General features: G+C 39.0%; 1 protein-coding gene across 3 annotated transcripts in view; it reads left to right on the top strand.

The window, feature by feature from the left end:
- Positions 1 to 13946, top strand: part of EEFSEC (eukaryotic elongation factor, selenocysteine-tRNA specific) — a 129334-nt gene extending 115388 nt beyond the window's left edge. For 2 of the 3 annotated variants that reach the window (XM_052776856.1, XM_052776857.1), the window contains exon 7: positions 12430 to 13946. In XM_052776856.1, the coding sequence (XP_052632816.1) occupies positions 12430 to 12614 (185 nt within the window). In that variant the 3' untranslated portion in view covers positions 12615 to 13946. The remainder of the gene's footprint in view (positions 1 to 12429) is intronic. The other variant, XM_052776858.1, reaches the window with a different exon arrangement.
- Positions 13947 to 15188: the final 1242 nt, after the last annotated feature.

The following is a 15188-nucleotide window of genomic DNA, read 5'->3' as shown; positions in this document are numbered from 1 at the left end:
GTTTGAAGCTTAACCAAACTGAGCATCCCGTAACTATAGCTGGAAAACAGAGTGCTTGCAAAAACAAACCCATCCAGTCTTGTCCCTTGGGTGGCCTCTTCTGTATTCTTCATTACATGACCCTTGCTTTTGTCATGCAGCCTGCCTCCCATTTGACTGAGATCCACCTGTGAATGGTGTTTCAATCTGGGAACCTCACCCAGGAACACATGCCCCATGAAGCTGCTGCATCTGTGGGTGTTTGCATGCTCTATTACAATCTTCACCAATTTCAGTGTGTGCTGTTGGTCTTGGCAGACTGTGAAAGACACTGGGAGGGAAATACACTGTGGAACTGTTAACCTGAAGAGCCATTTTAGGGAAGAAGTATATGAATAATAAAGGAGGAAGAACTGGCAAACATTAGAATTTGTCTTAGTGAAACAAAATGATACAAATTTCCAGCTTTTTTTTTTTTTTTTTTTTGGTAGAAAACTGTAGAGAAGGAATTTATAGGTTATTAAAAGACTGGAAACTTCATAGTAACCCAACATTCTCATACTGTTTATTCTCCTCCACCTCCCACAACATTTTATTTCCCTTGTAATAATTAGTTTGAACTTTCGTCTATTTCTGTGGATCAAGTAATTTTCATACAACTTCAGGATTTTTTTATATGCTTTAAATCTTTCTTCTAAATAATGTTTTTTAATAACAAAAAAAGCCATGAATACATTATAATTTCAATTTTCATGGTGTGTGAAAGATTTCTGCACTAGGTCTTTATTGTTTTTGAAGAATTCATCACCCTAGTTAAGAAGCTTAATATAAATTAAAGAAGGTATTAAGGAACATTAAGACATCAAAATGTGGAGCGTTCTTTTCCTTTCGATTGCTCCAAACGCAAACAAGTTGAATAAAATGCAATCAAAGGGCCTGTTTGGAGAACATTGAGTGGCTTTACAGCTGTGCTGTAGAGAACCTCTGGTAAGAGCATAATTCAAATAAAAAGGCCTTTCTTTCCTACTCCTAATTCTCTTTGTTGTGGTGACAACAGAGTACAAGCCTGATAAAAATTTAATCACCTTATCTTTTTAAAGCAAATTGCATATTTGTTTACACACAATATACATAACATAAAAAAGAAAAAGCTGCTATCCAATCCCCCTCCCCTTCTAATCGCATTAAAGGCCCTTGCCTGGAAGTTTAAAAAAAAATTTAAATGTTTTATTCCTTATTCTGAAGTCCCATTGTTCAGGATTGCTTTATAAAGGCAGCCCAGGGGAAGATGAATATCACCAAACTTAAACTCTGGACCAGCACTGAGCTGCAGATGCCTGGGATACGTCAGCGGAGTTGGTCCAGCTTAACTGGCTTCGGTGGTGCCTACTCCCCATCAAGAGTTGCAGGCAAGATGGGAGGATTACAGACAGGCTTGCGGATCTAGCACTTTGATTTGAAGCTGCTTTGTAATGAATTGCCTTTGATTCTGTGTCAGATCTGCTAACCTGAACTTTTTCCGCATTGTATGCATTTCTGAAAGGCTGCTGTAGGAGAGATTGCGTATTGGAACTGGTTTTGTTGTTGTTGCCTTTTCACTAGGCTGATGAATTTACAGTCCCTTGTGTTGAATTCAAAACATGTTTTCAGTTGTTTCTGCTCACCTTAGTGCACAGAGCATGAACATTGTTGGTTTTGTTTGTTTACTATTTTATAGGTACTGGAGTGCTGACAAAAACAGAGTCAAAAGTAGCTTCTGGCCCACTGTGGAGTGGCTCTGGGCTGAGAACTCCCTCACCGGATATAAATTTAGTCCCAACGAGATATTCTACAGGTTTTAAAATTATGAAAGCTCCTATGCTTAGTAGTTCCTATTTTTACATACCTAACTGTACTCTTTGGGACACTTTTGTGATTTTGTTCCTTTTGATTTGAGGACTTGCTCGGCAAGGACCACCTCAACAGTAAAACTTGTGAAAATCTGTCACGTGCAACAGTCATCATAGACTCATCATGTTGATGTCTGCATGTTTCTTTCCTTCTCTCCTTTCCTGGGAGAGTACTTCTTAGAGGTCCAGTGACAACAGTTGTGATTTTAAGATGCTGTTCTGTCTTTGACTGTTTTGAATGGTCTTGGATATTTCACACTGACCTGCCTGTAATTTTTCTGTTGTTGAATTGTAACAAAAGCCTGTCTACATTCCCTGGCTTCCAAATATATTGCATGTATTTGTATTTATTAATAATATGATGTCCTTATTGATTCCTTTTTTTTTTTTTTTTTCCACAGTTGCTCCTATTGTGTACTGGGCATTTTTCATGCACTCTGTTTTTGCTTCAGGGAGCTTGAAGAATGTGCAGACTAAAAGCACAGCATCAGGATGAGAGTTGCCTCTCCCTGTAGGTATGCTGGGAGAATGAGTATAGTGCTTAGGCATGATCTCAATGACTGCATGGACCTTGAGTGGCCATCAAGTGAAGACAGTTCATGAATAATTGCTGGTATGATATATTAGCTGGCATAACTGCCGCCTTGTTAATATACTGAAAGCACATATATAGCCCATGCAGAAATTAATTTGAAATCCTTTCCTTTAGGCTAATGGCACAGTGTTGGATTTGAGACCAAAAAGGTTACCTTAGTGGTTGTCTTGTAATTCTGCAAGCTGATCCATTGTATTGTGTGTACACTTAATTTGTGTAGCCTAGACCTAGTAATCATTGTGTACTGGAGTCCACCATGTAATTGGTATTAAAGCTAGTCTCCGGCATACAGAAACAAAAAATTGTGTCGAGCATACAAGTCATAGTTATGTTCCAGGAGTGCAAAGTCTAAAGTTATCCTCTCTTTAGGAGAGTTGCCTGAGGAGGGCCTAGCCAACAAATGATTGTGGCACAAACATAATGACAGCTGAAATATATGTTGGCCTATAAGACGAAGTCAGGTTTGGTACTCTCAACCTGTTAATACTGAAGTATGGCCAACTAGCCAAGAAATGAAGAAATCAAGTAGGTGACTTCATTTCAGAGCTGTTATTTAGGGCTGAAGGGTATGTTGGGTTAGGGTGCATTTTGGAAAACCCACTATGGGAACTGCAAATATCCTTCCAAAGTGCGTGTGAGCTTGTATAGACTTAATGTATAGACTTACTTAAATAATGAGATGGTTGCAGAGCAATGGTATGATACACAGTGGGGATTTGTCAAGTGCGCAGGAATCCATCTTGCTGCATGGCTTCACATGACAGTGGTCCATTTGCATCTGGTGTTCAATTATTCCATTTTATTTAAAAAAAAATGTTAAAATGTGCTTATGTTATGTAAATTTGGGAAATCAGATAATATATCCTGATCATCTTGCTGGAAGTTGAGAAGTATAAAACTATGAATGAATGGCACACTCTCAATGCAATGTGGTATGCTGGGCGTCCTCAGTGTAAATGACAAGTTTAGGACTAAGCAGAGGGAAGGGGTAGGCAAGGCATGTATAGGCAAGTATGGCATTGATAACCTTCAGTAGCCAATAGATATGGTGTGGTACTGGAGCCTGTGCTCCATTTAGTAATATGAAAAATATCAGGCTGAAAATCAAGACGCTGACTTCATGCAGAGGGTATGGCAGACTAATTAAAGAAAAAAATGTGTACCAATTGAGCCTATAAAACTCTTCTTGACCTTGAGAAAACTCCCAGAGAGCTGTGGGAAACTCCAGTCTGTCCCCTCTGAACTTTTTTGTGTTGTTGTTTAAATATAGTAACTGCTTTTTTAATTAAAAAGAAGAATTAGATGGCATTTCAAATTGTGTCCGTGGTGCCTTGGGGACCTATTACAGTACAAATTACCCTATACTATTTAGTGAGGTCTTGTTTACTATTGTGTGAAGCAAGGGTTACCAGTGTAAGGATATAGGACAAGAAGGGCCCTTCTTTGAAAGTCTGGCTCTGCACATGAAAGTGACGCCAGCAATTGGAAGCAATTTGTGGAATTGTTTGATTATATTAATTATGGCACCAGCAAACAGTGCTTGGGAAACAGTTTTGTTTTCTTGCATTCTTTCTTGATTGCTTGCAGCAAAAGCCAAGATACAAAATGTGCCTTTAAGGACTGCCGGAGAGTGCAGTTCAAGCCATTGTGTAGAATTGGCACTGAGCTTGAAAGGGTTGTGTCCGGCTTGATGTGAGAGTTTTCCAAATACAGCTTCAGCCTGAACTTCACCTAGGTCAGCCTCTCGAATTAAAACAGCTTTTGTCTTCCTCATCAAGGAAGATTAGCTCTTTCCCTGCTAAGTAGGAGCCCACAATGAAATCCGTGTTATTTCTAGTAGTACCACCTCTTATAATAATGTCTTTCAGTCTAAAAGCCTGTATAAACTTAACAAATTGATATACAAGACTCAGTTCAGTTTACCACTGAACTACAGCCTTCTCTGATGTGGTATGGGGCAGCTGTTCCCCAATTTATGGGAAAATGTTTTAGTAGTTAAGGATTTCCAAACAGTCTACCAAGCTGAGACTGCGGGAATAACTCTGCTTATGCAGGCTGGCTGTCACACCAGTGTTTGGTCAGGACATGGGGCAGTCTACTTCTGCTCAAAGTGGCTGTAAGATGGTTTTTTTTTTTTCTTGTCTCTGTCAGCAGACAATGAATTATGGATATTTTGCGTAGATCCCAACTACCACGCCAAGGCATTAGTGTAATTCTCATTTGGAAGGAAGGAGTCTACTTTCTGGTCTCCTTGGAGGTTGAGTGCTCTCCCTGGCCAACTTCATGCTGTAGTCCTATTAATATTCACAAGCTAGGCAAGATGATAATAGCAGATCTTGTACCAGCCAGAAGAGAAAAATGAATCTACTCTGGAGTTTGAAGCTCTAGCAGAATATTTGAGAGTGCTGACGAGATGTGGGAAAAGGTGGTGTGAATTCAAAATAGAATTACTAGAGAATTGTGAAGGGATTTGCATAAGTAAAATTCATTGCCTGATCTGTGGAAGTAATTGAAGCTCAAATCCTGAGCTCCTGAGGGTAGCAAGGAAAGGAATATCCCTTGTTTCTTGAGTGAATCTCTGGTCAACTGTTACACTGAAATTGTCTAGGTAATCATATTATGCTTGTTATCATGGCGATGAACACCTAGAAGCAGAGTAGATTGGCTCCTGTAGGAGCACTGTACTTAAATCTTTTTGCTAGAAAGGTTTGTAGGTGTTGACACACTGACTCTGATGTCAGGTAGAGAATCCCTACCTGATCCTGGGCTCTAGTTAGCTCAGGACACAGTTTTCATGCCTGCTCTTTCTGAAGCACCATAAATTGATGACAGGCAGGTGGGATGCCAAGTTAGATAGGATGGGCAGTCTCTAGATGACCACTCAGTCATCCAGTCCACTATATGTGGTGTGGCATATCTGATGTTCCTATTACAGTGTTTATGGGCAGAGTAACATAGTATTTTTGTTCTTGGAAGGCTTACAAAGATGTTTTTCCTGATCAGCTCAGGGTTTTTTTGCTGGGATATTGAAGGAGAAAAATGACCACCTTAGCTTGAACAACATCAAAAGGTGGGATTTTGGATATCTTTAGCAGAGGAGAAGAGAAGTAGAGTTGCTACCTACTCTTAAGCAATAGCTTAATGTAAAGAGTTCAAGCAACAGGATGTTACATTTTCTGTTATTCTTGTCCTTTCTGTCTGATGGTAGAGACAACTGTAACAGGAGGGGCTGGGCAAATTGATCCTCTGATTTTAGGATGCTTCTGCTTTTTGTTTGAATCAGAACTTTAGGGATAATTGCGTGAGCTTTTCATGGGTTTAGAGCACAGATTAATGATAACTTTTTTGTAGAACTGCTGACATGTTTTGGGACTAGGTGGAGAACAAGTGTGTGCTTGCTAGTGTACTGTGGGACTCAGAGCCAATGCTTATACCACTGGTATTTCTCTTAATTTTGCCAGAAACCAGTGATAGATTTATTATTCTTGCTTTAAAGTTGATTGGAAACTGAAACAGAAAAGAGTGCTGTATTTGAACCTTGTACCCCTCTTTGAACATAGGTAAATTTTTTTTTTTAAGTTTTGGATGAATATACATAGCTGTTGCAAGAGAAAAAAAAAAGAAAAAAAATCTAATTAGTTTATAATTGTGTTGTGCTGAAGTACTGGATTCTCGGGTCCCACAGTACTGACAAAAAGTTTCTATGTCCTTTCAATGCTCCATCATTGCAGTAAGCAGGACAAGAGACTGGTCCTTGGCCACTCTCAAGCGCAGTCCCCCTGCATCAGACTGTAGCATGGATGTTTCCATCTGGGGCTCTAATTATTTCTGATTTTCAGGTCAACTGGCTTTTGTACTCTAGCAGGAGAGTTGATGCAGGCACACACTCCTTAACTGTGTAATTAGGGTTCAGGCTCTGAGGGTTCAATTTAAGGAAATCCTGAAATTGTGAAAACCAGCTGTTACAAATAATCCATTGTGAGTGAGGATTATCCCCAACCCTTTGCCTCTTTCAAGTTTGCTCTTTTTTTCCTTCCCTCAGGAAGAAAGAAAAATGTCTGCCTGTCATATTAAAAGGTTACGTTTGCCTCGCATAAAAATTATTTCCAACATCAGGTGTGCTATGTTAACTTGTTCTCTGACGTTCAGTCAGTTTTTAACATTTGAATGTTGACAGGAAACAAGAAATTGCAGGTGGTTGAGTCTTCTACCTGCAGTGTTCAAAGGAAGCAAATAGGGTATTTTGTTTACAGAAGGGAAAAACAAAGTTCAGTTTCCCCCTGAAACTCTGCTCACAAATTCCTGAATGGAATGGGAGGATTGGAGATAATATCAGTAGGTCAAGAATGGTCTAGGAATTTCTTAATATTGAGTGCAAAAAGGAATATTTTTCTATTCTAGTGAGAGCTACTGGTGTAGCCTCAATGTGCTTTTTCCTAACACAGGGGTAAGAATCCTGGGCCAGCGCTTTCTTGGGAAACCGTGGCAAGTACCGTTGCAGGTAGCTGGTGTAATACATTTGCTGATTTTTCTATTGGTAGGATGAACTTTTAATTTTGACCTGAAAGCCGAGTTCTGATGAATCAGGAGACTTGAAATCTTATTAAAAAGATTTTTCTTTTTTCCCCTGTTATGATTTTCAGTGTCTTAAGAAAACTGTGTAATCATCCATGCTAATACCTTCATGTTCATCAGTGCTAGCTAGGACAGTTAGCAGTAGGCTTTTTGTAACAAGTGTGCACATGAGAAGAGAGTTGTTTAAGTTCAGCAAAATAATTTTCCTTGGCTGTGCTGGAGACCATGCCCTGCACCTATGTTGTTGCACCTGTTTTCAATGATGTGTTTATCAGTTGCTTAAAAATTACTGGTCTCTGGCTGCGCTACAAGGAGACACTGTATTATCTTGCTTCTCATCTACAATGTGTCTAGCATTCAGTCTTTAAAATCTTCCATTCAAACACAATGTTTCATTAGCTTTGAGGGAGGCAGGACTACTCCTAAATATTGAAGAGATCTGTGGAAATAGGAAATAGAAATATGGAGATGGGAAATCTGAAAAATAAAGTTGGAAAAGGAAAGAAAGATCTAAAACTCCTGAAGGGCAGAATAGCAAGTGGAATTGGGAGTCAAGGAAGAAGGAGTGGGACTTTAGGAGAAGGAGCAGAGACTATCCTTGGAAACCTTTTCAAGGAGCAGAAGAGCAGGGGAGCAGAAGCAAATAATAAGCAAAAAAAAAAAAATAATTAAAGAAAAAAAGATAAGGAATGACAATATTAAGTGAAAGGAGACTGTGAAGTGGGGAAATTATGTAAAAGGTAAAGTAGCATCCAAGCTTACAGGTAACAGTTGAAATATAAATGTATATGGGGGAAAAGCACAGCAGTGCTCCTTCACCCTGCCATTGGATTAGCAAAAGGAATTGGAGGAGGAGATATTCTGTCAGCTTTTGTCCTCCTCCCAGCTGAAATAGTAGTAGTAAAAACAAAGCACAAGTAAACTGTGCTGGTTATGGACATTTATATGCCTTATGCGTTTGTTGTGTTTTGTGTACTGGCCAGCACTCCCCAGCAGTCTGGTATGGAGACTGTCCCCAGGGCCTGAGGCAGTGACCACTGGGGTCAGCAGGAGGGTCTTTATCAGGAGGCTTTGCTGTGTCCTTGTTACAGGGAGGCCTGATTAACTTAAGAAGAAAATGAAGCATTAGAGAAACCTTAAAACTTGTGTAGCTATGAAGATCTTCGTTGTGGGGGGGTGGGAAAAATTGATTTCCTATATTTATACACAAGAAGGGGTCCAAAGTTACTGAAAAATCTGCATGTTTCTGCACAAATTTCTTGCGTAATTGTAAAACTTGACTCTGCAGTGCATTTAACTATGTAAGATACTGTAAATCGCTAAGAAGCTAGCTTTTATTTGTGAAAATTGTGTAAAATACTGCATTTATCCTTTATTTTGTGCATGTGAAACTGTTCTTAGACTTGGAAAATATTTTTCCTGATGAGGTATCACTTTTCATTTGAATTTGAAAATTCACCTTTTTTTTTTTTTTTTTTCATTTCTAAATGGCTCTGTTTGGACTAAATCTGTGAGGCCATGCTGAGACAAAGGATATTGTGTTAAGAGTCTGTATTCTTATTTGTTAATTATTAACAGTAGTTGAAACTAAAAGAATGAAGTGGGTTAAACTATTTTACAAGTAGATTTTCATATATAACCTGGGTTAGTTGATGGTACAAGTACATTTTACATAAGACCTGTCTGGGCACTTCTTGTTACAGACATGGTTATGATGGGTGGGAATGAATTTGCTAAGCTTTCAGATATCTTATGTGCCTCTGAGGACTGCCCATTAATAATATTAATATATAGGTATTTTCCACTGTTGTATGCAAGGCATTTCTTAGAACTTTGAAGCTAAAGTCTTTTTTAACACGTGGACCTTTTCAATTTAATCCATTAGCAACTTGGCAAAATAAAGTAATTGTCCAACAGAGGAAGAAAAAAAAATCTATTAACATTTGCTACAAATCCGAGTAGTACAGGCAGCACTTAATTAATGGAACAGATTTCTCACTATGTATTCAAGCTAACATAGCTATTGTTCAGGAGAGATTAGACCCTTAATGTAAGTAAGTTAAACTAGACCTCCATCTAAAAATATCCGTCATTTCAGCTATTAAAGGTCTGATGTCTTCTTCGGTGACAGATATATTTCCCTTCATTTCCTTGGTTTTGTAAAATGTAAAGTATGCATTGTGTGTAACGCGAGAAATCTGTGGAGGTAGATGAAACCCCGATTGTGCCTCCCTGCCTGTCTCTCCCTGCCTGCTCCTTTGTGCTGCTCCCTATCACGGAGCCTCTTCAGCCCTTAGACCTCCTGGCACCAGAGCAGAAAAACAGAAAATGCCATTTGTTTGCGTATGATGCCAGCCACCTAATCTGTTTGCAGAGTGAGGGCCATGGGATCTGATTAGGTAATTTAGATACCTTGTGAATTTAATAATACCTGAGCTGCCTTTGGCTGTCAGCCCATAGTTTCACTGGTAGGAACTACCATGTTCTTCTATTTCTTCTGTAAACTTCTTACCTATAGTACCTTATTTTGAGTCCAAATAGGTGTTAAGGGCTGCAGGTGAGGTGTATCTTTACTTCTTCATATAGGGAAGTCAGTGATGGGGTAGAGGAGGTGAGATTGCACATGTTTTAAATACATTTTCCCCAGTACGCTTCCATGTGCAGCATATCCTTTTTTCTTGAAAATGGAGTTTTTCAAACATAAGATTCTTTGTTTAAACACCTCAGATGATGTACCAGGTTTCAGATGTCTTGGGCTGTCCAAGTGCTCACTGATGTCACTGGCAGTTTTTGAAACTCAGTTTATCTGAAGAGGTTATTTCATCCTCACGGCTGGGAGTTCCCTCACTTGCTGCTGCAGCCGAGTGTCGCTCCGGGGCGAGAGGCTGACCTGCCCGGGGGGCATCACTGTCCTGCGGGCTGCAGGCAAGGGTTTGCAGCAGCAGCCTAGGTGCCTCCATTCAGATACCCACAAGGGAAAATTTTGGCTGCAATTTTAATGCCACATCTCCTCCCTTCCTCTCTCCTTTCTGCCAATTAGCATTTTTTGGAAATTAGAGTCTTGCAAAGCCTACTAGCATAAATAGAAGTGTTTTAGGATTTGTTTGCTTTAATTAATTTAAAGTGTGTCTTTCTGAAAGGATTTAGTTAAACATCTTTCTTAAACGGTAATGTGCCAGTAACAGCAACATTAGTAATAGTGATAAGACCCAGAAAGGGAAACCAACTAGAAAGCAAAATGAAATGCTTCTTTATCCAAAAAATAAATGGTCTTCCCAGGAAAGTGGAGGAAACCCTGTTCAGGGACACTTACAATTAGGTTGGTCAAAACAGTAGAAAACATATAATATGAAACAAATCCTGCAAAGGTAGAGTGGGACTGCATGATGTCACTCTTTTTCCTGTTTTTATTTTGTTTTTCTCTTTTTTGACTGTTGCTGGTTTTTTTTCAAGCAGCACCCAAGATGTTCTCGGAGCTTTCCAAATAGGAAATAAGTTGCTTTTCATGTAATGATAAATTATTTTTCATAATGAAGATAGAGTATTTGTAAGGCTAATGATATTAATGGGATTTATATGAAAGCATCCAATTAAAAATCGAAACAGCTGCATCAAACATGACTATACAATGTAATAAAACCATATAATATTGTGGTCTGGCCACACCATATTACCTAGTTTGATTAATTGAACCTTACACACGCAAAGATAGTCATTATCAGACTTCTCAACCATCAAGGAAAAACAGTCTCAATTATTTTCACAATGAAATAATCATTGCTCTTTTTTCTATTCTGCCATCTGAAAAGAGAAAACAGCTGCTGCTGTGACTGTGAAATGCAAGATCTTGCAGAACTATACAAAGTTGATTCTGCTTGATGCTGGACTTCTGCAGCCTTAATGTAGACTGTAATTTATTTAGTTACATAAGAAATGTGTTGCTTTTCTCCTCTTTTATGCCTTTGTGCTTTTTAAAAAAAGCAAGACCCCTCTGTCTCCAAAAGTCTCCCTGTGGCTGCACTGCAGGGCATTAGGGCTGTTTTAAACCTCTGGTTATGAAATGGCAAATCGACAGTTTCCTGGTTTTGCTTCAACACTTCCTCGTTTCCTCCCTTCCCTGTGCTGTGCGGTGGGGATGCTGCCGGGAACAATTTGCTACCTGACACAGCAAGATGAGAAGGTGGGCGCTGGTGCCGTGTCCCCCTGCAATCAGCTGTAAGTGCCTCTAGATGCGTCTGTGCTGGAGCAAATCACCTGTGCTTGTAGACCTCCTGTCTCCAGTAAATCATAAGCATCTCGATCTTTTTGTCAGGCTGTGATATGAGAATCCTCATCTGAATTTCAATATGAGGGGAGAGAAGCTGATTAAGTGTTTGAGATAAGGTTATGTGACACCACAGGTTAAAAATACCTGAACTGAGTTTGGCCAAATGCCTGAGAACCACATTGCAGTGTATTCGGGTGGCTGAATAAGCTTCCAAGGAGTTTGCTGTCTTCCGCTTTAAGAAAGCAATTCTTCAGGAGTGTTCTTTTAGGAGCTGCATCTTTCTTGTTTTATAGTGTTTCTTTGGTCTCTGCTATCTTGCATTTCTTATCTAAAATGTCACCAATGTGTCGAGTTAAAAGAAAATATAAAAGTGTAATAAATCCTAGCCATTTAGGAAGAAAAGGACAAATATTTTTGTTTGGTACAAATTGTCTGGAGAAAGACTTAAGTGAGATCCCCAGAATCCTACACAAGTTAATTCTAGTTCCCCTAAAACGTGACAGTTGAAACCCTTAACAAATACTGTGTGTTAGCCAAAAAAACCCCAAACAAAACCCCCCAAACAAACACGAAACTGTATAGTTTGTTAAAACCTAAGCAGTGTGCTTCTGGCAGGTCTGGGAAACAGACTAAAGACTTTCAAGAACCTTCTGACTCTTAGGACTCTATATAATTTTAGTATTTTACTAGTTGTTTTTCATTCATGACTTATATTTTCATAAATATTCTTAGTGATGAGAAGAATCTTTGGGAGATGTGTATAAATAATAGGAAAAGTCTGCTGAGTAAAAGGCTTAGACCAGGCAAGTTGGTCTGGCTTGTTTAAAATTTTGCCTGGATTTAATGCTTTAAAAGCTGTAGAAGGATACAGCCAGGATACTGCACTGCAATTTGGGGTATCACTTTTGTGAACTATGTTTGAAGGCTTCTCTTATTTTTCATGGGAGTTACCGTATTCCAGAAGTGTGATGCAGAAATGTGACTTTCCTAATGCATCTGATTTACTTTCTTATTTTCTTTGGTTGATTTCAGAAGTAAACTTGCCTATTCATTTTTTCCGGTTATACTGAAATGTGATGTTGAGCACCTTTGTCATGCGTGTTCTTGGGTTTTTTTTTTTACAGATGGGCTGAAGCCAGATACCAAGATGCTTCTTACTGTTGCCTCCAAGAAGAAATCTAAGGCAGGGAAGGGGGATACAGCCAAAGAGGATGAAAGCAGCAAGAATGATTCAGCCCAACCTGTTACCATCTCTCTTCTCTTTAAAAGATATGTCTTTGACACACAGAAGAAAATGATTCAATCCTGAGAAAGCGAGAGAGGCCTCTGATCGTACCTGAAAGACCAGACTCTGAAATGAATTCAGGTGGAATGTGTTTCTTGTCTGAATGCATTAGACCTGTTCTTTCCTCACAAATGGAGCCTGGAAGCTCCTGCTGACTATGTGCCCCCTTCCAAAATCTCTGCAATCTGGTTTTGTTCCGTTAGAATCTGCTTATTTTGTCATCTTTGCAATGTGAATCTTTACTGCCTCTTGGAGAATGTCACCTGCCAGATGAGCACGTTCAGGTGTGCGTTCTAATAGCAATGTTTTTCTGGAGAATTGTTTTGAAGTTTCTGTTCATTTAAAAGTTTGCCACCAATATTAATCTAAATCTAGTCAAGATGTGAATTTCATGCGACCCACAAAGTGAAGCTGATTTAGTCTAGGTTTACTTCCCCGAGCAAAGTGGGGGGACAGAAAGCACATGATTTAATAGGTGAAACCTAAAATGGATGTTTCACATTCCTTCAGCTGCAACTGTGTAAGATGCTATCTGAGAGATGGTAGGGATCTTTTTTTATAAATATGATTTATATTTAGAAATGTTTTTCATATTAAACATAATGATGCGTGTAACTGAGAGTCTTAATTGTTCTGTCTGCTGTTCCAAAGGTTCAGAACCTATCTTCAGTGACATTTTATATAGCTTTTCTGAGTTTCCTGCCTGTTCTGTGGTGAATCCTACTCCAGAATTGTTTTCTTTTTTTGTAACCAAAATGTCTTTTGTGTGTGAAAGAAAAAGTTGCCTCTGGAAGAAGTCGAGGGCTTTATTTCATTAAAATAACGATAGAAGATTGCAGCATAAGCCTTGTAAAATGAGTATCTCCAAGATGCTTTAGAAACCATTAGTTGTTTAATAGGGATTTCATGGCTGCTTTAGTTCTTCTCAGTTTCATGTCCTAGGCTCATAAAAAGGAGAGCACTGGTAATATCCCTTCTTTGTTATTTATAAAGCATAGGACACCTTAACATGAAACCTAACAATAATTCCACAGGTACAAAAGCTGCAGTCTGGAACAGAAATTGGACCCAGGCTTGGCAGCATGGAAAATGTTAGTTCCTGCCTTTTGAGCAAAAAGACTACTTCTTCTTGTTGATGTTAAATAGCAGCCTGTTGACCCATTTGCTGAAGCCAGCCATAGAAGATGACCACATGTATAATATAAGTGCATTAGTTGCACATGGAAGTAAATAACTGTAATAGATTGCTACGCTCATTCTTATTAATCATATTATTATAATTACATTATTAATAACACTCAAAGCATTATTAATCAAATATCCATTGATGGGCATGAGTCCATCATGCTAACACGATCCTGTTTTTTTCAGTCTTTTTCTTTTCCTTTTAAGTTCCAGGTAACCAAAGTGGATACAAATGGCAAAAATATCAGCTACTGAGAGGATATTTACAGCTGAACAGCCGTGAGATGGGGCAAGTCTGGTGTCTAAACTAGGTTGATGGTGTCCCTTTAAATCAGAACAGAATTAGTGCTTTGTGGAATAATCCCAAACAGTTTCTGCTGAGTGAGTCCCAGCAAAGCTTTAGCACATCCCTTAAGATTATGGGGTATGCTTTCAGTGTGATCCCAGAGGAATTAGGCAGGCAACTTCAGCTATGGCTTAATGTGACTTGTGCTGCCAGCCTTGCTGGAAAACATATTCTATAATGAAAAAAATGCATTTCACACCCCTGTCACCTCTCCTTCCCCATTTCTCTCCTCTTCCCACACACCCCCAAAGGCAGCCTTTGGGAAGAATATTTATTATGTTATCTTTCTTTTAAGCCTTTATCAAATCCTGTTTTGTACCCTGCACTGTTACCTCTGCTTAAGATATTGCAGTGATGGAAGCTAGAGAAACAGATGATACAGAAGGAATGCCGTTGTTATGATCCCAGGTTAGTCTAAGAATTATTGGTATAAAAAACCTTCTCATTAAAAAAAAAAGTCAAAAGTAAATTATTAAGAAACTTAAATTTTTATCTCTATAGTTCTAATGTCCTTGCCAAATTTTAAATGGGTCACTAAATTCTGCCAACTCTGCTTGGAGTTTTGGAAAGAAAAGGGCAGTCATCAGGAGAGGTGTCCTGCTGTAGGATATTGTTGGCTGCTCCAGAATTGTTAGCCTTGCACTTACAGGTTTTTGTCTTTCTCGTTTCTAAGGCATTTTTTAATAGTTCTGGAGAGGAGGCTGTCAGTGTAAATGGTGGTATGTATTTTTACAAAGCACAATCTGATTAATGTTTTCCTCTCTACACTGTGGATTGCCAATAGCAGGATCAGTGAGTCAGCTGTTATGGCACTTGATCCATTTGAAAACTCATTAGTCTTGAATACTTAGTTTTGCAGCCCTCTGCTTGGCTGAAAGGTCTTCTAGTGCTGAGGCTCCCATGGTTTATTTGCTTGGGGTGCTCCAAAGGAGGGAGCAGCAACAGCTTCCAGAGTTGGACCTCTATCCCTTTTTTGTCCAGTCTCCTGTAACATACTTTTAAAAATCTTTTCCCCTCATCTTCCATCTCATTTCCAGACTAGTGTACTAACTCAGTGTCTTACTTCC

Source organism: Harpia harpyja, chromosome Z (genome assembly GCF_026419915.1).
Source record: "Harpia harpyja isolate bHarHar1 chromosome Z, bHarHar1 primary haplotype, whole genome shotgun sequence".
NCBI classification, from domain to species: domain Eukaryota; kingdom Metazoa; phylum Chordata; class Aves; order Accipitriformes; family Accipitridae; genus Harpia; species Harpia harpyja.
This window is presented reverse-complemented; position numbering and strand designations above follow the sequence as displayed.